General features: G+C 36.6%; 1 protein-coding gene across 2 annotated transcripts in view; it reads right to left on the bottom strand.

The window, feature by feature from the left end:
- Nucleotides 1–337: 337 nt before the first annotated feature.
- Shcbp1 (SHC binding and spindle associated 1) overlaps nt 338–26,388 on the bottom strand; it is a 39,388-nt gene continuing 13,337 nt past the window's right edge. For both annotated transcript variants that reach the window (XM_074056062.1, XM_074056061.1), the window contains 9 exons: nt 17,748–17,840; nt 14,077–14,310; nt 13,818–13,986; nt 13,437–13,557; nt 10,736–10,867; nt 9,169–9,287; nt 3,666–3,752; nt 3,240–3,381; nt 338–1,553 (listed from right to left, as the gene is read on the bottom strand). In XM_074056062.1, the coding sequence (XP_073912163.1) occupies nt 1,228–1,553; nt 3,240–3,381; nt 3,666–3,752; nt 9,169–9,287; nt 10,736–10,867; nt 13,437–13,557; nt 13,818–13,986; nt 14,077–14,310; nt 17,748–17,840 (1,423 nt within the window). In that variant the 3' untranslated portion in view covers nt 338–1,227. The remainder of the gene's footprint in view (nt 1,554–3,239; nt 3,382–3,665; nt 3,753–9,168; nt 9,288–10,735; nt 10,868–13,436; nt 13,558–13,817; nt 13,987–14,076; nt 14,311–17,747; nt 17,841–26,388) is intronic.

A 26,388-nucleotide genomic window follows, 5' to 3' on the forward strand; every position in this document is an offset into this window, starting at 1 on the left:
ATGGGGTATCACTAACTTTTTGCCTGGGCTGACCTCAAACCATGATCCAATCTCTGGCTCTCAAGTACCTGGGATTACAGGCATGAGCTACTGCACCAACCAACACAAATGCATTTTAAGAGTATTGTGCACAGTTGGGAAAGACTGACAAAGACTATATATACTGATTCCTTTTACATGAAGTTCTAGAAAAAACAAAAGTATAGTGACTAAAAGCATCCAAGTGTGGTGGAGACAAGTCTGACTGCAAAGGCAAATGAGGAAACTTTTTGAGGTGATAGAAACATTGAATATTACAGTGTGATAGTGTCAAGGCTCAGACAACTTTATGCTCCAATTAGTGATTTGTTTATTGTGGTCCTCCAAATATGTGCTACACTGGCACTATGGCCCACATAGGTTTGAAAAATATAACAAGAATCAGTTTTATTATTTCATCACATAATTTTAATTAAGTAGGCATATTATATGCCACATAAAGCTTTTAAAAATATAAATGTTTAAAAGCTGAGTTTTACAATATGAGATAGCAAGAATGCGTTAGCTAATATAGTTTGCATAGGTATTCATTTTGAAAGAAATATTATCAGGATACTGTTGCCATGAAAGAATAATTTTTTTTTATTCACTCACATCAATAGTGGAATGCTCTATGCACACTGGCTCCAAACCACACATTTCATTTTGCTGTCTTGATGTTTACATAGTTCAACATAGAAATGTATCCCACTCAGATTCTCAACGGTAAGTCTGCCTTGGTAAATAACTTCCCTACCACAGCAAAGACAGTGTGGAAACATAACTGGGATCAAACAACAATGCTGGAGGACCACTGCACACATGACACCTGTTGCATTTCTGTGCACACATGTTGTATCCCCTTTCTTCCTCCTCTTTGAAGTGCTAGATTAATGTATATTTATGAATATACATTAGATATATGTATATCTAGCAGGCTTAATATGAGAACTATGCTTTTGAGAATATAAAAATTTTTTACATAAGAAATCTCCAATTATTTTCTATTTTATATGTTTTACAGCCTTTCTTATAAAGAACTGTTTTTTGTGCAACACTTGCAGGTAGAAATAAATCTACATTTCACTCAGACTCATCAAGTGTATCAATTATAAAATACAGACATGAAGCAAACTGCACAAGCAGCAGTGATTCTCAGGTTAGCAAGTGCAAAATCCAATGTTTAGTGACCCATTTATATCACTGTGGTCAGAAAAGAAATGTGCCAAAACTCCCTTTTCCATTCCACTTAAACTGGTTTCCCACAATTGCAACAAACATCTCCTGTGACATTAAGTTATCATCAGCTTGCGTGATTCCCAGGTCACTCAATCTTTTCTTCTTCATCTGACCTTTCTGTGTGGAGGCAGCAACTAGTTCATTTACAATCTCACAATTTCCCTGGGCTTGTTCAGAAAGGTCAGCCCTTGCAGGAAGCTCCATTTTGCCAGCCGCACACTCAATCAGTTCTTCTAGATCCACTCTCTCAGTGGCATCTGCCTCTCCACTTGCCTGAAGTTTAAGTGCTTTATTTTCTGAAGAAACAAATTATAAAACAAAGTTAAAAGGACAGGCTACCCCAACTAAAACATGTATTTCTACAAAGTCTGTTATAGCGTTTGATTTTTTTTATGTCAAGTATTCTTGGTGTATCTAACTGAATTTTACAAATTCTTTTCCACATCATGACAAGGTTTCCTGCCCCTCATACAATTTGAAGCTTTTTGTTTAACCTCTTCATCCAAAAATCTCATTCACTCAACAGACATCTCCTGGGTACTTACTGCTCACTAAGCTCTGCATTAGAAGTTAGGATACAAAGCTTAATAAGAGAGTGAAATTTTTTTGAGGGTGGGGGTGGTGATCCTGTGGTTTGAACTCAGGGCTTGCACTTCCTAGGCAGTCACTCTACCACTTGAACTACACCTCAGCCCTTTATGCTTTTAGTTATAGTTTGGATAGAGTCTCATGTTTTTGCCATGGGACAGTCTTGGACTGAGATCCTCCTACCTATACCTTCCATGTAGCTGGGACCACAGACACAAGCCACCCACACCCAGTTTATTGGTTGAGATAGGGTCTCAATCACTTTTTTTTTTTTTTTTTGGCTTGGGCTGGCCTCAAACCTGGTTGCTCCTGATCTCCACCTCTGGAGTAGCTGGGATTACAAGTGTGTAATACCAAAGCCCAGCATCTAATGTGGCTTTTCTTAAAGAACTCCCAATCTAGCAGCTAGATGGGCTCCATAATCTCCCCGCCATGGTACATTGACAATTGTTAAATGGCAAAAGGATTCTGTACTGTCATTTTGCAATGTAATTAAGGCTACTAATCAGTTTTCTACAGTTGCAGAACAGGAAGTCATAGTCAAAGCATGAGATTTGCCTTGAGGGAGGTTCTCTAACACTGAGATGGCTGGAGCCACAGGACATGGAGCTGAATATAACCAATAACCAAGAAGAAAATGGAGACCTCAGTCCTACAACCTTAAGGCATGGATTCTGCTATGAATGAGCTTGGAAGAGGATTCTTCCACCAGAGCTTTCAGATAAAGGTCCTGCCCATGTGACACCTTGATTTCACCTTGCAAGGCCGTGAGGAGATAAAAACTTCTAGAGACATCATTGGAGTGAATCCTGAAGGATGACAAGACTACTCTTTTAACTGCTTCAAACTTTCCATACCCACATCAGTGCTTAATCCTTCTGTATAACTGTGGAGCCATTATGGCTTGAAATTCATAGGCTTCCACTGAGCTATGTCACCTTTGCTCCAAGAAAAGTCAGGTGACCGGTGGGCACTTACTTCTACCAATAAAAAGCAGAGGCAACTCCAGCATCCCTGCCAGCAAATGCAGCCTTCAATGTGTATACTCATTTCGCTGCCTGCATCCTTCACAAATGCCACCAGAGCCACCAGTGCTGTCAAACACCCACCTTGATCCTCCACCCTTACACCCTTTGCAGTTCCAAAAAGAAAGGAACTGCAAGACCACAGAACCACAGCAAGGTTCAGAATGAACACTGAACTAGTTGACCTTGAAAGTCCAGATTCTGTAAAGTTCTGGCTTTACAAAGCTTCTCTATCTCCATGCCCAAGCATGTTCCAGGAATATTTTTAGGTAGGGAAGGAAGACTAAAATCCTAATTGAAGTTTACTACTGAAATAAAGTAAATTAGGTCTGGTTTTTATATTTAAAAAAATTAGTAAATGTAGCATACCTTCAGTTTCATCTTGGATATTTTCTTGCAGGTCAGAGAAAATGGTAGGTTTCACCAAAACAACACCATAACCTTCATTGTTATGTATGATATTGTTTACCATGGATATTCTGGGAATATCATAATGCTCATCTAAGAAATCCTGTGACATTGAAAACAAATGTCTTAAGGAACTATCACATTTAACACTGCCTACTTTAAAAATCTATCTGAGCTGCATGACATAGCATTCCTGTCATTTTATAGATCTAAATGCACCAAAGCATTCTCACAAGAAACTTTCAGTAACCAACTATTGATACTATTAAAATTTACATACTGCTTATACCTTTCAAAACAAGAAAACAACAGAACCCAATACAAGAATTTAGAATTTAATAAAGCATAATTTTAACCTTTGGGAAGAAATCTTTCAGCCCTGCTAACCTTAATGAGGATCCCCTCCTTGCAGTGATGGATCCCATTGTCAATCAGAGAACACTTGCTCCCAGGATATATCTCTATACCGGCACCCTGTAAGTTATAAATTGAGATAATGACAACCAGTTTTAAAAAGCAGGTCTATAAAAGGTTTATTACAATAACTTCTTAGCCTTTAACATAGTATAAATATAAAGTACAAAGATAAAGTGCTTTGCAGATAACTTTTATTAGGCATTTCTAACCAACATTTTCATTTGCACATTTCCAACAAATTGTTGATTACTTACCACTTTAAAAAAGAACACTCACACGTACACTCACACAGACATATATATCACACACACACAGAATGTCTAACAGTGTCACATTTGATTCTTGTTCCACTCTCATTCTAGACAAATCAGTTTTCTGATTCTGCCAAAAAAAAAAAAGATGCACTTATTCAAAATGATCATTCTCTCAGAGATACTCAACAATATTTGGGTCTAGTAAAATATCACAACTTGAGACAGAGGATGTGGCTCACATGGTATAGCTCCTGCCTAGCAAGAGCAAGACTCTGAGTTTTTTTGGCCAGACTGCCAAAAAAAAAGCCCCCTAAAATATATATACATATATATATACACACACACATATATATAAAATAAAACCCTATTTTTTTAAAAAGCCAGTTTAAATTTTAAATATTCCACCTAACTTAAAAATTACTGTTGATCAATGGGAGAAAATATTCACTGGCTATCCATCAGGCAAATGACTGATAACCAGAAAATACAGGGAGCTCAAAAAACTAAACTCCCCAAAATCAATGAACCAATAAAGCAGTGGGCAACTGAACTAAACAGAACTTTTTCTAAAGAAGAACTCCAAATGGCCAAAAAACACATGAAAAAATGTTTACCATCCCTGGCCATAAAGGAAATGGAAATCAAAACCACACTAAGACAACAATAAAAAAGAAAGAAAGAAAGAAAGAAAACCACACTAAGATTCTACCTCACTCCTGTTAGAATAGCTATCATCAAAAATACCACCAACAACAAATGTTGGCGAGGATGTGGGGAAAAAGGAACCCTCATACACTGCTGGTGGGAATGTAAGCTTGTGCAACCACTCTGGAAAACAATATGGTGACTTCTTTAAAAACTAGACATAGATATGTCATATGATCAGCAATACCACTCCTAGGGATATACTCAAAGGAATGCGACTCAGATTATTCTAAAGGCACCTGCATACCTATGTTTACTGCAGCGTATTCACAATAGCCAAGTTATGGAAACAACCAAGATGCCCCACTACCAAAAAATGGATTAAGAAAATGTGGTATTTATACACAATGGAATTTTACTCAGCCACAAAGAAGAATGAAATTTTGTCATTTGCAAGTAAATGGATGGAACTGGAGAACATCATCTTAAGCAAAGTTAGCCAGGCTCAGAAGGCTAAAACTCATTATGTTCTCCCTCATATGCAGACTTTAGACCTAAAACAAATGCAACGATATTATTGGAAATGGGTCACACGCTAAGGGGAGAACGCGTACAGGAAAGGGAAGGAAACCCAAAATTTGAAAGTGTTTAATGTGCCCACTGTAGAGAAGAGAATAAAGTAATCTTAAACTGACAGAGGCCACTACAGGAAGGTGACCAGGGAGTAGTGAAGAGGTCTGGTAGAGATGAACAAATTCAGGTTGTAATACACATGTGCATGGAAGCCATGCTAGGAATCTCTCTGTATAGCTATCTTTATCTCAAACTAGCAAAAACACTGTCTTTTGTATTGTCGCTATGTCTTCTCTTCAACAAAATTAGAGAAGAGGGCAGAACAGGTTCAAGCGGCTGGGGGAGTGGGTGCGCCTGGGGGGAGAGATGTCCCAAACAATGTATGCATATGAACAAATGAATAAACAATAAAAATCACTGGTGTTATATGAAAATGTCACAATGAAATCCCCCTGTACAATTAATATGTTAATAAAAAATTTTTTTAAATCACTGCTCAGTTAAACAATGGCCTCTACTACTACACATATTAAAATTAGCAACTAATTCAAGTGTTACTTTATATACAGGAACCAGAAAGACTCTCACAGTCTCTAATGGTACCACATGGTACCAACAAAAAACGAAAAGTGATAGGAATAACTTATTTCCTAATGCTAATACTATGGAAACCAAAAATGACTTGCTTAAATCTCTGTAGTTATTTAAGAAAACATTTGGAAATAATTCACAGTACCATAGATGAAGAATTGCCATAATCATTTAAGACACATCTACTGCATGTATGTTGACTTGTTATTCTAGGGTAGTAATGTACCATGAGAAAACATTTATTACTTCTTCCTTTACCTATGTTGGACCATAACTAACTCTTCTTTAAAAATCTGCTAATTGGGCCTTCAGCTAAGAGATTTTTAGTTTAGGGTTAAATGCAAAAAAGATTTAGGTATAACCACACTAAAAATACATGCCTATAATCCCAGCTCTTGGGAAGGTGAGGATCATGAGTTCAAAGCCAGCCTGGACAACATAGCAAGACTCTGAATCAAAAAAATAAATAAGGCCAGGCACCAGTGGCTCACGCCTATAATCCTAACTTCTTAGAAAGCTGAGATTAGGAGGATCATGGTTCAAGCCCAGCCTGGGCCAATAGTTTGTGAAACTTCATCTCTAAAATCACCAGAGCAAAGTGAACTGGAAGTATGGCTCAAGCAGTACAGCACCTGCTTTGCAAGTGTGAAGCCTTGAATTCAAACTCCAGTCCCACTGAAAGTAAATAAATAAATAGGCAAATACTAAGTAGGGATGGGAGTGTGGCTCAAGTGATACAGTACCTGTCTAGCATGTGGGAGGCCCTGAGTACCACCAAAACCCAAATACATAAATAATCAATACATAAATAAAAAATATATGCATTAAAGATTGGGATAAATTCCAAGAAATCTGCCATTGCGCAACTTTCTTGTTAAAGAAAAAGTGATCAGAGAGTATACATAGTGTATAATGTACTACTACATTACCTAGTGTATATAGTATATACAGTTATATATGCTATACTGAAATGTCATTATCAGACACACAGCTAGACAACAAAATACTTAAATTTTAACCTATCAGGAATCATGTAAAAATTTAAAATAAGAACAATTTAAACTAGCAGCCACCTATAAAATGATATAATTACATTAAAATATGTTATAAAAGTGAATGGATACTTGGCAATTAAAAAGTAATTGAGAAGACTGCCACTTCTGGGATGATGGAGTAGATGTCCCTATTCTTCCTGTTAGGTACAACCAAATGCCACTATATAAATATACGAAATACATAAAAGACACTATATATAAAACAAACATAAGAAGTCTCAAAAGTGGAAAGACCTAGAACAGCTCAGGACTTTAAGACCCAAAGAACAAGAATGGTAAATTCCCTTGGTTTGCTTCATAAACCCCAGACTTGGAACTGAAGAAACTGGCAATCTAGAAACACCAATAGACACAAACCAAAAAAGACTGCTGACTAGTCAAAGTATCAGACAATGGAGAAAGACCAAAAACTTTTAGATAATAACAGATCAGTTTCAGCCAAACACTACAGAAAAAACCAGTGACCCCACCCCCATTCAAGCCAACAAGAAGCAAGGTCAAGAGGAGAGCCTGGACTTATACCTTCTCAGGCTGTAACCAGATGCTCTGACACCCATACTTTTACCCCACTTACCAGTGACAAGGGACCTGCCCCTTCCCACTAAGCCCCTTCCCACAGACCTAGTAGAGAGTCTGGACTTCCACCATTCCCCAGTGGTAAAAAAAAGACCATTCCAGGTAAAGTAGAATGAAGACCATTCAGTGTCAGTGGAGAACACAAAGGAAGCTGGACCTCCCACCCAACCCAGCATTAACAAGGAGCTATCCCACCCAACTTGAGTTGTGGGCCAAATGCAAACTTTGACTTCTACCTCTACTTGGTAGTAATAAGGTAGTATGCACCCTCCTACACTCTATCCTCCACTGTAGCAGTGTCAGCAAAGCCCAATTACAATAGAAGATATAATGTAATAATAAAAAATCTAGGTTTTAATTGAAAGTCATTTGTCACATGAAGACCAGAAAGAAACTAAACTACAGAAGACAATCAATAAATGCCAAAATCAAGATGTCCCAAGATGGTAGAATTAGATGACAATAATTTCAAAGCAATGATGATGAAAATGTCTTAATAAAAAATGATGAACACACTCAAAACAAACGAAAATGAAAGTCTCAGCAAAGAAACAGAAGACATAAAGAATCAAGTGGAAACAGTATCAGGAGTATTTTTGAAGATGTGGGGGGGCTTTCTGTGTAGGTAATCATACCACCTGCAAATAGGCACAGTTTTATTCTTTTTTTCTGATAGCCTTTGTTTTCTTTTCTTGTCTTATTTCTCTGGCTAGAACTTCCAACACTATGTTGAATAATGGTGGTGTGAGCAGACATCTTTACTTTACTCTTAATATTAGGAAGGATGTATTCAGTATTTCACCAGTAAATATGAGGTTAACTATCTTTTTGAAGGTATTCTTTATCAAGTTGATGAAGCTCACAATAGATAAAAACTAGAAAAAAACCAGATAGTCTTCAATAACTAAATATACAAACTGTGGAAAAACCACGCATTGGACTACGACTCAACAATAAAAGGAACAAACTATTAATCAGTATAGATGAAGCTTCAGAGAGTACGCTAAGTGGAAAAGCCAATCCCAGTAGGTTACATACTGCGTAATTCCACTTATATAACAGTCTTGGAGTGATATAATAGAAGTAGAAAACAGATGAGAGTTTGCTAGTAGTTAAGGAGGTTGGTAGGAAAGGCAAGTGGGTTTGGCTATAAAAATAACCACATGAAGAATTCTTATGGTAGACATACCCTTTACCTTGACTGAATAAATGTCAAAATTCTGATTGTGAAATTGTACTACAGTTTTGCAACATGATACTATTAGGAGGATATGTGGTAAATGGTATGTGTGTATTACTTCTTATAACAGCATGCAAATCAATAATTATCTCAAATTTAACAGATTTTTTCTTAAAAGCACCTAAGCTTCAACTGTTTTAAAATTGTTTACAAAGACATAATTTTAAGGATCTAAACCACATTAAAATTACCATGGGTGGGGAGGGGCTGGTGGTATAACAGTACCTGCCTAACAAGCATGAGAACCTGAGTTCAAACCCCAGTGGCTCCAAAAAAAAAAAAAAGAAGAGGAAAATTACCACAGAGAAATTATGAGATTTGTTATTTTCCTTCCTAATCTGTCTTAAAAATGCTATAATGCTCCTATGCTTGAATGGCTACCTAAGAAAATTGTAGCTGACTTAGTAAATACAAGGGTCTGAACTTCTCTAAAGAAAGAGAACAGAAGTATGCATTTACATCTTGGTCCCATATTTTACTTATTTATAGAACTTAAACCTGATAACTACTTCCCCCCAAAAGACAGGAAATTATCATACCTTGGCACCATATAAATCCGAATTCTTCATTAAAAATTCTGCTGATGTTCGTACTGTGACTCCTGTAGTTTCACATTGCAGTACACAGTTTTCCAGAGTAGTCTTGCCATGATGAATAACTACAATGAAAACATACAGTCAACTGCCTTAAGAAGTAATGTGTCTATTCCAATATTAGAAACCTAGAGCTGGCATTAGACATAGTCTAAGTATTTCTCAAGAGGTAACATTTAAACTGTTACCAGCATTACAAATTCAAGGTATATAAAATAAGGACTATTTTAAGTTATTTTCTAAAATCTAAAGGCAACACTCTTAAAGAAAGAATGATTTAACATTAGAAATGCAAAAGTAGGGCTGGGATGTAGCTCAGTGGTACAGCGCTTGCCTAGCATGCCTGAGGCCCTGGGTTCAAGCCCAGCACCAAAAAAGAAAAGACAAAAAAAAAAAAAAAAAAGAAATGCGAAAGTATTTATTCATTACAAAGACAATATTGTGTGTGTGAGCAACTTTGTTGATTATCTTGGAAGGAAGAAGAAAAAGGCCCCTGAAAGATAAGGTGATACAGATTCTAGGAAACAAATACTAGAGTATTGTGTCTCAGTCTGTTTTGCATTGCTACAACAAAATACTCAACACTCTGTCACAGAGATTAATTTAAGTCATGATTCTAGTGGCTTTAAAGTCCAAACAGCACAGTATGTGGAGAGATCCCATCAGCTGCATTATAAACAGAGAAGGAGAAAGAAAAAGAGCTGTGTACAGGAGGGGCTAGCATGTACTAGCAAGGAAGTTAAGAGAGAATGAGGAGGGGCCAGGCACACACTTTTATAACAACCCACTCTTAGGAGAACTGATCCACTTCTGTGAGACTTATATTAATCCATTCATGAGACTGTTACTTAAGTATCTCCCACAAGATCTCACATTTTAAGGGTTTTACTACCTCAAAACCACGTCACTGGGGACCAAGCTTTGGAGGACAAACCATATCCAAAGGTAAAGGTAGCTAGTTGTAGTCGAGTGCTAAACTTAAATACAAACAACACAGACCACAATATTGAAATGTTTTAAAAGAAAAAAAGTGATCTCAAAGATAAAAAGCCAATATTAAACTAACAAGTTTTTAGGAATGGGTACATGTCCTGTGCCTGCAAGTGTAAAACCTTGAGTTCTAGCCCCAATATCAACCCCCTTCTCCTAAAAAAAGAATGGGAGCCAGGTGCCTGTGGCTCACAACTGGCTACTTGGGAGGCTAGGATTGGGAGGACTGAGATTCAAGGTCAGCCCGGACAAACAGTTCGAAAGACCCTTATGTCCAAAATAGCTAGAGCAAAATGGATTGGAGGTGTAGCTCGAGAAGCAGAGCATCTGCATGCAAGTGTGAAGCCCTGAGTTCAAAACCCTAGTCCCACCAAAAGAAAAAAAAAGAATGGGTTTTTCACTTTGGTGTAAGCTTTCTATGTACATAATTAATCAGCCTTTCATATACTCGAATGGCATTTCATTAAATTCTATTTTCTATTAAAGCCTAGACAAATAATACAATAGTCATTCAGATACTTACTTAAGATTCCTTCTACAGCATCATGCTGAACAAATTTTATGCATGAGATTTTAATGTCTACACCTGTGCAATCCACAAAAGTGTCTCCTTTCCCTCTTTTTTCTATCACAATATCATCTGGTAGACCATACCCTAAGAAAGAGAAAAAGAACGCCTTTGTAAGTAAGGACAAAGTTCATTATGCAAAAGTGCTAGTAACGGATTTCTCTAGTTAACATCATTCCAAATGATAATTTGAGACAACCTGGTTACATCGATATAAAATCTATCTCCCCATATACTCAGTTTAATTTAATGTAGGGTATCCAGTTTTTAACAATAACTCCCTGATCTGTCTCCATATCAGAAAGACTACCTTGTCAACTTGCAAAACTGCTACATGAAATAAATAATCTTCAGTACTCAGGAGACTGAGGCAAAAGAGCATCATGAATTTAAGGCCAGTATGGGCTACATAGCAAGTTTGAGGTCACCCTTGTATACATAGGAAGACCCTGTTTCCAAAAAAAAAAAAAACCAAAAACAAAAACAAAAAAAACCAAAAAATAAACCCAAAATCCTAAGAACTCACAGTTAAACCAAAAGTCTTTAAAGCATTCAACCCTTCTAACTTTTTTTCCTAAGATTTTATTAGAAATTAATTTGAATAAACTTAGCATTCCTCAAGATTATTTAATAATTCTATTAAACAGATTGACTTAAAATCTGACAAACTGATTTCAAACAGTCTTAGCTACTAGAAAAAAGGGTCTCCTTATTAACCAATAAAAAGATATTAGATCTCTATAAATCTTTTCCTTTGTTTTGTTTTGTTTTTTGGGGAGGGAGTTAAAAGGGACCAAACCCAGACACTTTCCCATGCTAGACAAGCACTTTGCCACTGTGCTGCAGCCCCCAACCCCCAGTTAAATTTAATCAAACTAATAACTTTAATCAAACTAAAATCCAGCGTTTGAATGAGCTTATAAAAAGTTAGAGTATCAAAAAACTGGAGAACTTGTCTGACTTCCATAAAACAGAACTACATAGACAAAGCCATTAAGTAAGAAATAACTTCCGTTATGCACAGATGAGTCTTGATGTGGTTAGTCTTGGCAAGGTGACTTGGAGAGTACAGACAAGTCTTCAGGGGCAATAGAGAATGTACTAGGAGGACTCCATACACAAGAATGCTACCAAGGTGGACACTGGATAAGGATTATGAGCAATTTGTTTATGACTTCTTGTATGTGTCACCTGTACTTTGCTTATTTTCTATAGTAACCATTGTTTTTTATCTTCAGGAAAATAGAAAATATAAAAAAGAATTGCATGTTGAGGAAAAAACTGACACTATTATGCAAAATTATGTGTTCTTTGCAGTTAAAAACATAAAACCATCATTGAATTGAATGAACTTTCTAAACAAGAACAAAAAGCCCTATTATGACCCTGCATATAGTAGGTACTCAATATAAATCACATATAACAAGTGTGAGCTATAGATCACTATCAAACTTTAATCTTACTCACAAATAAGTGCTCTGTATATTCACAGAGATATCATCTAATACCTCAATTCTCAGATATGTCCTGTTAGTACATTTATAGTCATTTTCACACTTAACTATCAAAATTCTACATGGTTACTTATGACACTCTCACAATTACATTTTAAGTTCTTCACCAATCTCAGAAGAACTCTTATCCACCATCTCTATCAGTGTTATTTTCACTATGCCAAAAAACGTTTGTATTGCAGTGATTCATCCTGCAGAGGTATTATTTATACACTCACATCCATTATAAATCAAATATTAAAGAAGAAAAAGAACAAGTTACACATGAGACAAAAAAAGGGGATGAAATTATGTACTAGTGAACAGCAGCAAAGTAAACTCCCAGTCTTGCTTTCATTAAGAAGTTTTGACAAGCTAGGCACCAGTGGTTCATGCCTGTAATCCTAGCTACTCAGGAGGCAGAGATCAAGAGTATCGCAGTTTGAAGCCAACCCATACAAACAGTTTGTAAGACCCTATCTCTAAAATACCTAACACAAAAAGGGCTGATGGAATGGCTCAAGATGTAAGCCCTAAGTTCAAGTCCCAGTACCATACACACATACAAAAAAAGTTTTGCTAAGATAAAGAACATTGCTTAAGCAGTTTATGGACAGCAGCACAAGTTCTGAAATTATATGATTTTTTGCATTACAAACTTTATTGATAACTTGAAGCTGTTCTTGTAAATAATTGAATAGATACATCTAAATTTGATAATTATGGAAATACATAGGACCAAAATGAACAATTGTAAAGCAACCTAAATCTAGAAATCATTAATGAAGAGTAACACTATAACTGTTAAAAAATTATTTTAATAGAATCTTCCAACATTAATGTCATCAATATTATACTTTGTCCAGGATACAAAGTATAGTATTTGTGACATTCAGTAAGCTTTTAAAGAATTAAGATAATTTTTTTGGTACCAATTCAAATTAAATATATTTCACAAAAATACCTCTCATGAAAATAAGCTAAATTAAAAAAAAAGCACATAATACAACATACGTGAGATAAGAGCAAATAGCAAATTTTAAAAATACTAAACTGAAAGTATTACTGGGAATATGTTTCTGTTCTAGAAATTAGATTTCCTTTCTATAAACCACCTATAAAGTCACACATGAGAGTTTTGTTAGGTGATCTTCCATACACACCTTCCAACTCAATGGAGTCAGCAATGGAGAAGGTGCCGTGGACCACGTAATGACCAGGACAAATAATAACAGTGTCACCTTCATAGCAGGCATTTATAGCAGCCAATGGATCACTATGGAACTAGAAAACAACATATGATAAGTATATATTTGGAGTACTGCTCCAAGTGTCTTCATATGTCACTTGCAAATGGAGCCAAACTGCATATTTAAACATCTCCTGTGGAGCCCAATGTAGGCTTGGTGAGTTACTACTGCTAATAAAGGGTAGAGCTCCAACTACTTCCCATTCCACAGAAAACCAACCCTGGAAGCTCCCATAAACACTGTAGAACTCATGAAAACCTGTGGTAAATCTGGAGAAAGAAACTCTCCTTGTACCTGAATTTCCATTTCATCCTTCCAAGGCCCCTCACAAAGCTTATCCCTGAGCAGAGACCGCAGTAGACCAGTCATCATGGTGGAGGAGACCACATGGGTGACTTTCTGGCCATTTGGACGGGCACCCTTTGCTTGGATATTAGAGTTCTTCTGATAACCAAACACATACCTTAAACAAACCAAACAGACCTATCAGTTCTCAGTAAGACAGCTAGTAAGAAAGATGCTAACTAGTTAAGAATAACAAAGAGACACATACCTCAACAGAGGATTCTCGATGAGTTTTAGTTTTTGTTTCAACTGTTCAATCTCTGAATAAAGTTTTAGCCCTTCCACCATGGAGATATTTTCCTGCTCAGAATCAGAATTACAGTTTGACAAACTGCTTCTCAGATTTAAGAATTTCCTGTAACTCTCCTCACATTGAGACAACAGATTGTGGTAGTCAGTAATAAGTCCTGAAGGAACTCGGTCTTCAAGAATGTCATAATGTCTGAAAGTTTAAAAGCAAATTGAAATCCACTGCCACATTTTCCTATTTTAAGATAGTCCTCAAAGATCCAGTAAGAAGTGTCTTATAGCATCTAACCCAAGTACACGTTAAGTTGTTCTGAATAGCACTCTATTGTAAGAAGCTTACTACTAGAAGTTTGAAGCACCACTTCATTAGGGTCACTAATTTTTCTTCTTTTTAGGAGCTATTTTTTTTTCTTAGATCCAAGCACTTGTGCTTTTAAAACACCATCAGTTCATATTGACAATTTGTAACCACTATTTTAATAACAAATTATTTTCATATATTAGATTTTAAATCCTTAATACTAAGTAGGTAGCATCAGGGGGCAATTTGGGACTGGGGAATAGGGGAGAAGTATCTCAAATTGTTTCACAACAACGCTTAAGATTACCATACTTATAGGATTGAAAATTAGAAATGATTCAAATCATCTAGCCCTTCCTTGCATTTAAAGTGCATGGCACAAAAACATGCTGAACATTCCTTCAAAAAGATTATTAGAGAATTTCAAAAACATAAGTGTTTGAGATTGTGAGAAATAAAAGTAAGTTGTCATTACTAAACTACAGTGATTAAAACAAAAAAAAATAACATACTGGATAGCCTTATTGGCTCTTAAAATTCATTAAACTATATAATCTTTCAAATAGAGACAAGTGAATAAACTATTTCTGGGTACAATAAATATAATTTACAGATGTATAATCAAGTTAATGGATAAGAAAAAAGAAGGAAACCAATGGATTGAAAATGAAGTCCAATATTACTGTTGTGATATATAGTTTTTAAATAATTACTTATTTCTTAGTTAAAAGTATACTGACTAGCTATGTCTCTTAACTTTGCTTTAATATTTGACTCACCTGGGAAGCTTTTAAAATACAGAGCTTAGGTCTCAATCCAGACCAATTAAATTGGTCTTGAAGCAGAGAACTATTTCTTAAAGTTCCTTAGTGAGGCTAACATGTAGTTAAGGTTAAGAACTATTGCCTTAAGTGGCATTTTGGATTGTTTCTAATGTTTTTATTTTGTTTTAACTTAGTAATGCTCTGAATAAGATGGGGGAAAAAACAGAACAATACCTTAAACAAATTAGCATCAAATTATTGTGAACAAGGTAAGAGTGGGCAGGTAACCAGACAAAAGATGATGCCCTGCACCCTGGGTATAAGATTAACAAACACCTCCAATAAGGCCCACATGGGGTGGGCATGTGAAAAGAGTTAAGGGGGGACTCAAAAGTCCTCCCCAACAGATTTCCCCTCCCCATTGCCTGACAAAGGACCCAAATAAGGATAACTTGAGCTTTTTCCTCCCAAACTACTGCACTGCATCTCTTCAGGGGCAGGTCATTACTTTCAATAAAAGCTCTTTCTTTTCAAAATAAAAGTCTCTTTCTCTACTATCTTTTCCTTTGCTTCCTTTTCTGACTACCCACAGTGTTCTAATAAAACCAAGGTCATTGCAATGTCATCACACCCACAGACCACTGCCAACCAGTAACACTCAAATAAATAATATCTAAAACAAAAAAAGAATCTTCTTCCTTTCAAGTGAATGAACTAGGAGACACTTGAAAACCAAAGATCTCTGCTTTAATTAATCCATACTCATTTGAAGATGTTCTGAAAATCTACTTTGTAAACAAGAAACAAGGGGTCCATCTAGTTGTGAAGATTAAGACTCAAATTCTAAAATAAGTTTCTTACCATTTCTAATACCCATGCAAATCAGCATATTTCTTATTATATTGATGCACACAATTCACACAATTTCTCTCCTAGTAAAGATCTAAGCTGCTAGACATGCATGATATTCATCCACCATTACCTTTCTCTTCAGTTAAAACCATTCATTGCTGTTAAAGAGCAAGTGTATCAAACCTAAAAAATATTCAGGATTATTGAAATTCTCTACAAGAAAACAGGATAGACACAATGGAAAAATCAGAAAAGCTAAACAGAAATCACTGCCAATCTATGAAGGTCTGAAATCAGACACACATAATTCCAAACCACATAGACCATGAATCAGAATTTCTCATGTATTTTTTATTTTATCATTATTTACTATTGAAACAAAGATAAACTTACTAAGTCAAATTGGGTACAACAAAAATGTAAAGGCTTATTGCCTTACCTCACATAGTCAAATCATCTTTCTTTCTTATAGGGAAAAAATTACCTATAATTCCTTTTTTGGAGGGAAAGTTCTTATCTTATTTTAGCACTGCCTATTAAATTACTGTTAAAACCACTGGTCTTAGATCACCATCTAGTAGAAATATGAATAAATGCCACATCTAATAAGGTCAGTATAGAACAACGAATTGGGTTATATGGTTAATTTTAGTATTTTTGCATGAAAGGGTTTTCCCCTGCCAGAAAATGATAAATTGGAAAGGCAAGCTTCAGAATTTTAAATCTTTATTCATCATCAACATTTATAATTTAGCATCTTCATCCTTTTGGGTTTTTTTTGTTTGTTTGTTTGTTTTGGCATACTGGTGTTTGAACTCAGGGCCTTATGCTTACACTTGATGGCAAGCACTCTACTACTTGAACCCACAGCCCTTTTTGCTTTAGATATTTTTTGAATAGGGCCTCATATTTGTGCCAATGCTGCCCTGAACAACAATCCTATTTATGCTTCCCCAATAGCTGGGATAGTAGGTGTGTAATACCATACCCAGCTTTTATTGAGATTGGGGTTTCACTAACTTTTTGCCTGAGTTGGCCTCAAACCTTGATTCTCTAGCTCTCCACCTCCAGAGTAGTTAGAATTACAGGAATGAACCACAGTGCCTGCTGTTTCATCTATTTTTCAAATAAACAAGAGCTTAGCAGAACATCCTGAGCTCAGTCTGTTAGTTTAGTCTACTGTGTTTTACCATAGGGTTGTAGAGTAGAACCATAGACCTTTAAAAGTATTCTTAAAAAAAAACTAAGGCAAAGAATATTCTGTAATTCAAATCATTTCACTTGAATTTAATAATGGCTTTTAACATACAAAGTGAAGTTTGTTCAGATTTACAGTGAACCTGAACCATTGACTTAGATATTCTTGAACTCTGTTTTTAAAAAGCAGAAAATGTAAATTTACTTTACCAGCATAGCTGGGCATGGTGGTAATCTCAGCATTCAGGAGGACAGCTTGAGCAACCTCAATAATAATAATAATAATAATAATAATAATAATGCAGGTGTCTCTGTACTTTGCACAAATTCCATTTAATAACTTGTCAAGGGGTTGTATAGCTGTACATCAGTCTGTTTCTGTTGATGGGCCCCTGAAGAGTGAGTGAGTGAGTGAGTGAGTGTGTGTGTGTGTGTGTGTGTGTGTGAGTGAGAGAGAAAATTAATCCATACATAACTACTTTTCCAACATGTACAAGGACAGTAATAAACACTTACAATCTCAATCGAGGTTCAACGCATCTCACAAAATAATCATACTCATCCTCCTCCTCTTCATCCCAACTCCTCCAAATGTGTTGGTAAAAAAACCTGAAAAAGAGGTTTGCATCATTCAGATTCAATCACTGGCTCAAGATGTTGGAGTTTCAAAGGTGAGAGCTAAAGAACCAATCAAAACAATCCTACTAGCTATAGCAATACACAACATTCTCTAAGCAAATGTAGCATATTTACTACAGTCAACAGTCAGGAGATATACAAATACAGACCTTTTTTGGACCAGATAGTGAAGTTTTTCATAACACTGATTTTATTAGGATTTTCTTTTTATCAGAAGTATTTATTGACCATCAGCAGCTGGGCAGATGATTATGTCATTCATTGACGTAGAAATGTCTTGGAGAAAAGCTGGGCACAGTGGCACATGCCTGTAATTCTAGCTACTCAGGAGTCAGAGATCAGGAGGGTTGCAATTCAAGGCCAGCCTGGGGGCATAGTGGGGGTGTTACTGAGACCCCCTTCTCAACAAAATGAGCCAGGCACTGTAATCCCAGATACAAGGTAGGCTGTAAGTAGAAGGACTGAATTCAGAGGCTGACCCTAGGCAAAAACACCATGCCCTATCCAAAAAATAACTAAAATCAAAAAAGAAAGAAAGAAACAACTGGGTGAGAAATGGGTTAGGGTTGAAAATAAAGAGTTTTGTTTTCCCCATGTTCCAGGTGAGATGCCTATTTGACCTCCTTGTGGATGATGTCCGCTGTGCAGATGAATGTAGATCCCAGAGATCAAGAGAAAGGTCAGAGCTAGAAACGAACATCTGAGAGGTGTTAGCACATAAATAGCATTAAAGCAATAAATGAGATCAAGGGACATACTATAAAGCAATAGTTCATCAACCCTGTATAGTCCCCTTGATGCTTTTTAAAACTTGATTCCCTATCAGCCAGGCATGGTGGTACAGGGCTATAATACCAGCTACTAAGTGATGGAGGCAGAAGGATGAAGACCTCAAGGCCAACTCAGGCAGTTATTAAGACCCTATCTCAGAACAAAATACAAAGGGGCTGAGGGTGTAGCTTAAGTGGTAGACCCTGCCTGCATGCATGTGTCCCTGGATTCAATTCCCAGTACCACCAAAAAAACGATTCCCTATCCTAGACCAATACATCAGAATCTCATTGAGGGAGCATAAGCAAACATGTTTTTTCAAAGTTCTCCAATTGATTTAATATTTCTTATACTGTAAATTTTCAAATGTGTATAACAACAGAGAACACAGTATCATACATAGCATATATCTATCATCTGGTTCCAACAACTATCAACTCATAGGTAATCCTTCTTCATCTCCACCCTACCCACTTTCTCCTCTGCTCTTCTCACCTACCCCATCCTGACACTGGATTACTTTGAAGCAAATCTCAGGCATAGCAGATGACTTGTAAATTTTTAGTAGAAATTTCTAAAATAAATCTTTATTTACAAAATTTTAATTCCTTAGTATTATCAATATCCAGTCAGTCTTCAAATTTCCCTCATTGTCTCTTTTGCTGTTGTGGTTTTAGAGGGTTTTATCAGGATTCAAACAAGAGTCAGCTGTTGCATTTGAGCCAGCTCTTAAATCACCTTCCCTTTTTTTCCCTTCCAATTTATTTAATAGTTTCCTGAACTCTGAATTTTTTTTATTACATCCCTATAGGGTCACTTAGCAGGTTCTCCTATTTCTTTTTTTTCTAATAAACTGATAGAAGGTCTAGAAACTTGACTGGCTTCAGGAAAGTGTTTTCAACAATACTTCAAGAGATGTACCACCATCAGGAAGTATACAATACCTGGTCATCTCTTTTTGTGAGGCTGAGATTGATGCACGGATTAAGGTGCTGTCAGCTGAACTACCACTACAAAATTCCCTATCATTTTTTCCATTGTAGCTGCTTTTAAGGACCACTGCCTAGAACTTGATTACATTAGTGGCTACAAAATACTGATATTCTATTATTCTTTCTTCATGTATTAGTTGGAATACTGTTATAAAGAAAATTCCCAGAGGCCTCTAATGAACTTTCAAGGTTGATTAGAGATGGCTGCCATGGTTTCAATGTCCCATCCAAAACTTATGTTGAAATTTAATTGTTTTTGAGGAGAGATCCAAGATGGCAGCTAGGGTAGGGAATCAGAAATCCTAAGCTCCATGACACCAGAAACCTCCTTGAGGCATCAGAGCTACACTTGGGTAATTTCGATTACTTCTAGCCAATATAATAGCCATCATTACATTAGGTGCAGATAAAATTCTAAGACTGACCCATAAATCAGCCTTTAATTGCACCTGACAGCCGCAAAAATCCCACGTGGCACAGCCAGCAAGGTGTATCTGGCCCTATGAAAAAAAGCCCCTAGGCCAGTTCTTTCTTTTCTTTATCTCTTTTTCTTTTTTTTCTCCCAACAATCAGAAGACAAAGCATCAATCAGAATCAAACTCTATCACATCCTGGACCCCTAGACTGTGAAAAGCCTCACTACACTGTGCTACACTGAAAAAAGCAGTGGCGTGGCTCCCCACCTCCAGCTGGCTCCAAAGCTGCTTGTGTGAACTGCAGAATGAACAAGTAAGTATCATGCACCATGCGCAACTCCTCTGCCCACCCCCCAGAAAATAATCCAGCACAGTCCATGTGCAGACTGAACCCCCACCCCCAGGAAAACTGAAAAATATAAACAGCAAACTGTAATCTAACACCAACAGTGGAGGTGGGGGTGCAACACTGAACCTACCCCAGAGAACAAGGGTAGGATAAGTAGCCAAATTCTCAGCACCAAACTCTCAGTGAGTAAGTAAAGTAAAAAAGTACTTTCTCAGTGAGAAAATAAAGTGGAACTTTACTTTCCAGGTTAAGCAACAAAGGCTGGGAGTGGGGGTGGGGCACAAGCCAACCTCCCAGAGGAGCTGCTGGCATCCAGCAGAGGTCAGGAGAGGCACAAAGGCTGAGAACAAGAGCAGGGAGACAGGCCAACCTCTGAAAACAGGGCAGGTGGTGGATCCCAGAGCAGATCTCTGGAACAGAGGGCAACATTCAAAACTGAATTGCCCCACTTTGCTGGGGGAAGAGCTGACCAAACATTGCTGCAGCTGAAGGGCAATGCTGCTGCTGCCTGGTGAAAACCACAGCTCTGCTCACCTCACAATTCCAACTAATCTTGTGGACAGAAGGACCAAATACTATTCACAAGCCAGTCACCTGGTGAGACAACATCAGAGCTTTTGCTGGGATGCCAATACCAGAATTGGACACCTAAGGAAAAACTCCAGAACTTTTACCAAAAGACTGTACTTTTTGTGGTTCCTGAAACACAAAAAGTTTCTTATTGTGTTTTTTTTTCCTGTATCATTGAATTCACCATCACTATTCTCTTATCCCTCTTCTTACCCTCTTCACTTTCCCTCTTTCTCCTGTGCTACAATTCATTGTTCTCCCTCCCAACTACTCTTTCAGCCTCTTCTCATCCATTCTTTCCCTGGCTTCATGCCCCTCTTCTATCCTCCCCCAACCTGTCAACACACTATCCCTCCCTCCTACACACTTACTACCTGCTGACTAGCCTACTGCACCAACTGTACACAACCCCAGCCCCCTGTAATCCCTGACACAAACACTCTCCATTACAACAGAAATACACTCAAACATACACAGGGTCACAAAACCCAGCAGCCACCATACTTCTTCCCCAACCCACCACCCCCTTTTCCTGCCCCCACTTTTAGTGTGACCTTTACCAATTCCCCAAAATCTATAACTAGCCTAATAACCATTACCCCCATACACACACCTACACTCCATTTATAAATATTATCAAGGATTTTTCTACATAATATGTAAACAACTGGTCTGACATTGAACCTGTGAATTTGTTATTGCTAAATTACATCTCCAGGCCAGGGACAGAAAGAGCACATCAACCTTGCTAACAACCAACTCAGTCACAACACAAAAATTAAATCAGGGAAAGAAAACAGGCAAAACCACTAACTAGCCTATCAATCAAGAACATAGTTGTACAGCACCAAGTGGAACAATGGGAAGAAGAAGAAGGGATGGAAACCACTCTCCTCAAAAAAATAATTCAATACAGGATTCAGTGGGAAGTGAAGAAAATGGATACCCAGTTCCTGACCTCAACAAAACAATGATAAATGTCACTAAGGAGCCCACATAAAAACCCTCAAAGAAGAAATCTTGAAAGATACCACTGAGAAATTCATAGAGAAGATACTAGACATGGTTAACCAGAATGTACAAGATGTACTCAAGAAATTTCAACACACCAAAAATAAGGAACATGAGAACATACAGAAACAAATAAATGAATTCAGAGAGAACTTCAACAAACACCAAAGTGAAACAAAGGACACTATGAAAAGAGAGATATGAATTAAAAATGACAACACAAAATATAAAAGAGGAGTTGAACAAAGGTATGGAAAACCTCAGAAGAAAGAATCAAACAGAAATCATGGAAATAAAAAGTCCCTTTAGTTAAACAAAAAACACAGTGGAAGGCCACTCCAGACTAGAATAGGTGGAAGACAGAATCTCAGAGCTTGAAGATAAAACAGAAATTAATGAAAAAAAAAAAAAAAACCAGAGGAAATCTTAGTCAAACTACTCAAGAACTGTAAAAGGAATATGCAAGAACTCAGTGACTCCAACAAAAGACCAAACCTGAGAATCATGGGCACTGAAGGAGAAGAGTGCAAGCCAAAGGGATACATAACATATTCAATAAAATAATAACAGAATATTTCCCAAATATTGAGGAAGTTTTGCCCACTCAGGTACAGGAAGCCTCTAGGATACCAAAGAGATTTGACCAAAATAGAACTTCCCCATGGCATATTATCATTAAAACAACAAGCACAGAGAAAGAATATTGGAGGCTGTAAGAGAGAAAAAAACAATGTATAAAGGTAAACCCATCAAAATAACAGATTTCTCAACAGAAACTTTAAAAGCAAAAAGGGCATGGAATGAGGTATTTTGAGCAATGAATGAAAATAACTTCAGCCCTAGAATATTCTACCCAGCAAAACTATCATTCAAAATTGACGTAGCAATAAAAATCTTCCACAATACAAAGAAATTAAAACAATATACGATCACCAACCCAACAGAAGATTCTACAAGGAATTCTGCACACAGAAGATGAAAGCAAACAAAACCAAGAGAGGATGGAAAGTATCAAACCACAGGAGAAAAGACAAGTAATCAGAGAACAGCATTGATTTGGTTGCACACAATCAAATCATTAAACAACAAAAACAACTAAATGGCAGGATTCACTACATACCTATTGCCATTTAGTGGCAGGACATGGGTAGAGCCATAAAAGATGAGGGGACTACTGAGTCTTGCTCAATAGTCACTTTAATGAAGCATTCTACTGCTTTTATAAACTCCTTTTACACAGAGAGCATTTGGTCAGAAAAAGCATGCCAAGTATTACATGTCAAGGTTACATTAGTACAGGGAAGCACAGTTACAATTAACTTTTTGTTATGTCTCCTTTAAAACAGGAACAGAGAAGCAGGAGAAGCACACGGTCAGCATAACTTTATTTACATCTGAAGGACATGAAACCATCTGGGAACCTTGAATGCTGTTTTTCTGGATGTCTGACTTTCTCACAAGGCCAGATACCAACTCACACAGGCACGGTCCCACTGCTGGCTCCAACACATACCTATCAATATTAACACTGAATGTAAATGGACTCAACTTCCCCAACAAAAGACACTGTTTGACAAACTGGATTAAAAAGGAAGATCATACAATCTGTTGTTTACAAGAGACACATCTTATTGACAGAAACAAACACTGACTTATAGTGAAAGACTGGAAGAAGATTTACCAAGCCAATGGCTCCTGAAAACAGGCAGGAGCAGTAATACTTGCATCAGACAAAGTAGACTTCAAACTTGTATTGATCAAATGAGATAAAGAAGGCCACTTCACACTAATAAAAGGTGCAATACATCAAAAGGAAATAACAATTATCAACCTATATATACCCAATCTCAAACATATACTAAAGGACTTAAAAGCACATATAGACTCCAACACAGTGGTAGTGGGAGACTTTCATACCCCTCTAACACCAATAGTCATCCAAACAAAAAATCAACAAAGAAATCCTAGAACTAAATAAACCATAAATCAAATGGACCTAACTGATGTCTACAGAAAATTTCATCCAACAACAACACAATATACATTCTTCTCAGCAGCCCAAGGAGCTTTCTTCAAAACAGATCATATCTTAGGACACAAAACTAGCCTCAGCAAATACAGGAAGATAAAAGTAACTCCCTGTATTCTATCTGATCACAATGCATTAAAACTAGAAAAGTTACCAGGAAGTAGTGAAGAGGTCTGGTACAGATAAACCAGTTTGGGTTATAATAAACATGTACATGGAAGCAGAGCTAGGACTCTCTCTATATAGCCATCTGTATCTCAAGCTAGCAAAAATGCTATGTCTTTTTTAAAAAAATTATTTCTTATGTTTTCTCTTCAACAAAATTGGAGAAGAGGGCAGAACAGATTCTACCTGGAAGCAAGAATGTTGGTGAGAGGGGGAGAGGGGTCTGGAGGACAGGGGAGGAGAGATGGCCCAAAAAATATATACACATATGAATAAATGTATAAACAAATAAAAAAATTTAAAAATTTTTAAAAAGAAAACCTGCGATAGCTAGGGAGGAGTCTTGTGAAATATAGATAGAATCAACACCCAGAAGGAAACTTATTCCCAGATATTCAGCCTTTTATCTAGGTTGGTGAATGTATAGGAGTTACATGTTCCTATGAAAATCAGTATAATACTGTATGTTAATACAAAATGAATGCTTCTCCCAATGACATCTGGTGATAGCTGTAGAGGATTCTTGTGAAATAGAGAATCAATACCCACAGTTAAACTTGTTCCCAGACATTCAAACTTCTGTTGGTGAAAAACTAGAAGTTACATGTTTCTATGAAATTCAGTATACTACAGCATTTTGAGCCGAAATGAATGTTTCTCCCAATGCAAAATGGTAATAACTTGGGAGGAGTCCTGTAAAATATGGACACAATATCCAGAGTTAAATTTGGTCCCAGACTTTCAATCTTCTATCCCGGTTGGTAAACATATGGGAGTTACATGTTTCTATGAAAACCACTATACTACAGCATTTTGATCTAAAATGATTGTTCCTCCAAATGAAAACTGTGATAGGTAGGCATGATTCGTGTGAAATATGGAATCAATACCCAGTGTTAAATTTGTTTCCAGAGAGTCACACTTATATCTAGGTTGGTGAAAGAATGGGATAGATGTTTCTATGAAAATAAGTGTAATACAGCATTCCGGTCAAAAATGAATGTCTCTCTCAATGAAAACCTGTGATAGCTGGGGAGGATTCTTATGAGATATAGAATCAATACCCAGAAGTAAACTTGTTCCCAGAAATTCAAACTTTTATCTAGGTTGCTGAAAGAATAGGACTTACATGTTTCTATGAAAATCAGTATAATACAGCATTTTGATCTAAAATGAGTAATTCTCCCAATGAAAAACGGTGATACGTGGGGAGGATTGTTGTGAAATATAGAATCAATACCCAGAGGTAAACTTGTTTGCTGACATTCAACCATTTATCTAGGTTGTTGAAAAAATGAGAGTTACATATCTCTATGAAAATAAGTAATAATACAGCCTTTTGGTCTAAAAAGAATGTTTTTCAAAATGAAAAGCAGTGAGAGCTGGGGAGGATTCTTGTGAAAAATAAATCAATACTCAGAGGTAAACTTGTTCCCAGACATGTAACCTTTTACCTAGGTTTGGTGAAAGAATGTAACTAACGTGTTTCTATGAAAATCAGAATACAGCATTTTGAGCTAAAATGAATGTCTCGTCCAATGCAAAATGTGATAACATGGGAGGATTCCTGTCAAATACAGACTCAATACTACAGTTAAACTTGTTCCCACACATTCAACCTCCCATCTACGCTGGTGAAAGAATAGGAGTTATATGTTTCTCTGAAAATCAGTACAATACAGCATTTTGATCTAAAATGAATGTTTCTCCCAATGAAAAATGGTGATACCTGGGGAGGATTCTTGTGAAATATGGAATCAGTAACCACAGATAAACTTGTTCCCAGACATTCAAACTTTTATTTAGGTTGGTGAAAGAATGGGACTTATATGTTTCTATGAAAATCAGTATAATATAGCATTTTGATATAAAATGAATGCTTCTCTCAATGAAAAATGGTGATAGCTGTGGAGAATTGTTGTGAAATACAGAATCAATACCTAGAGTTAAACCTGTTTGCAGACATTCAACCTTCTATTTAGGATGGTGAAAGAAAAGGAATTACATATTTCTATGAAATCAGTACAATATAGCCTTTTGAGATGAAATGAATGTTTCTCCCAATGGAAAATGGTGATAACTGGGGAACATTTCTATGAAATATAGACTCAATACCTAGAGTTAAACTTGTTCACAGATATTAAACCTTCTATCTAGATTGGTGAAAGAAATGAATTTAAATGTTCCTATGAAAATCAGTATAATACAGCACTTT

This window comes from Castor canadensis, chromosome 15 (assembly GCF_047511655.1).
Source record: "Castor canadensis chromosome 15, mCasCan1.hap1v2, whole genome shotgun sequence".
NCBI classification, from domain to species: Eukaryota; Metazoa; Chordata; class Mammalia; order Rodentia; family Castoridae; genus Castor; species Castor canadensis.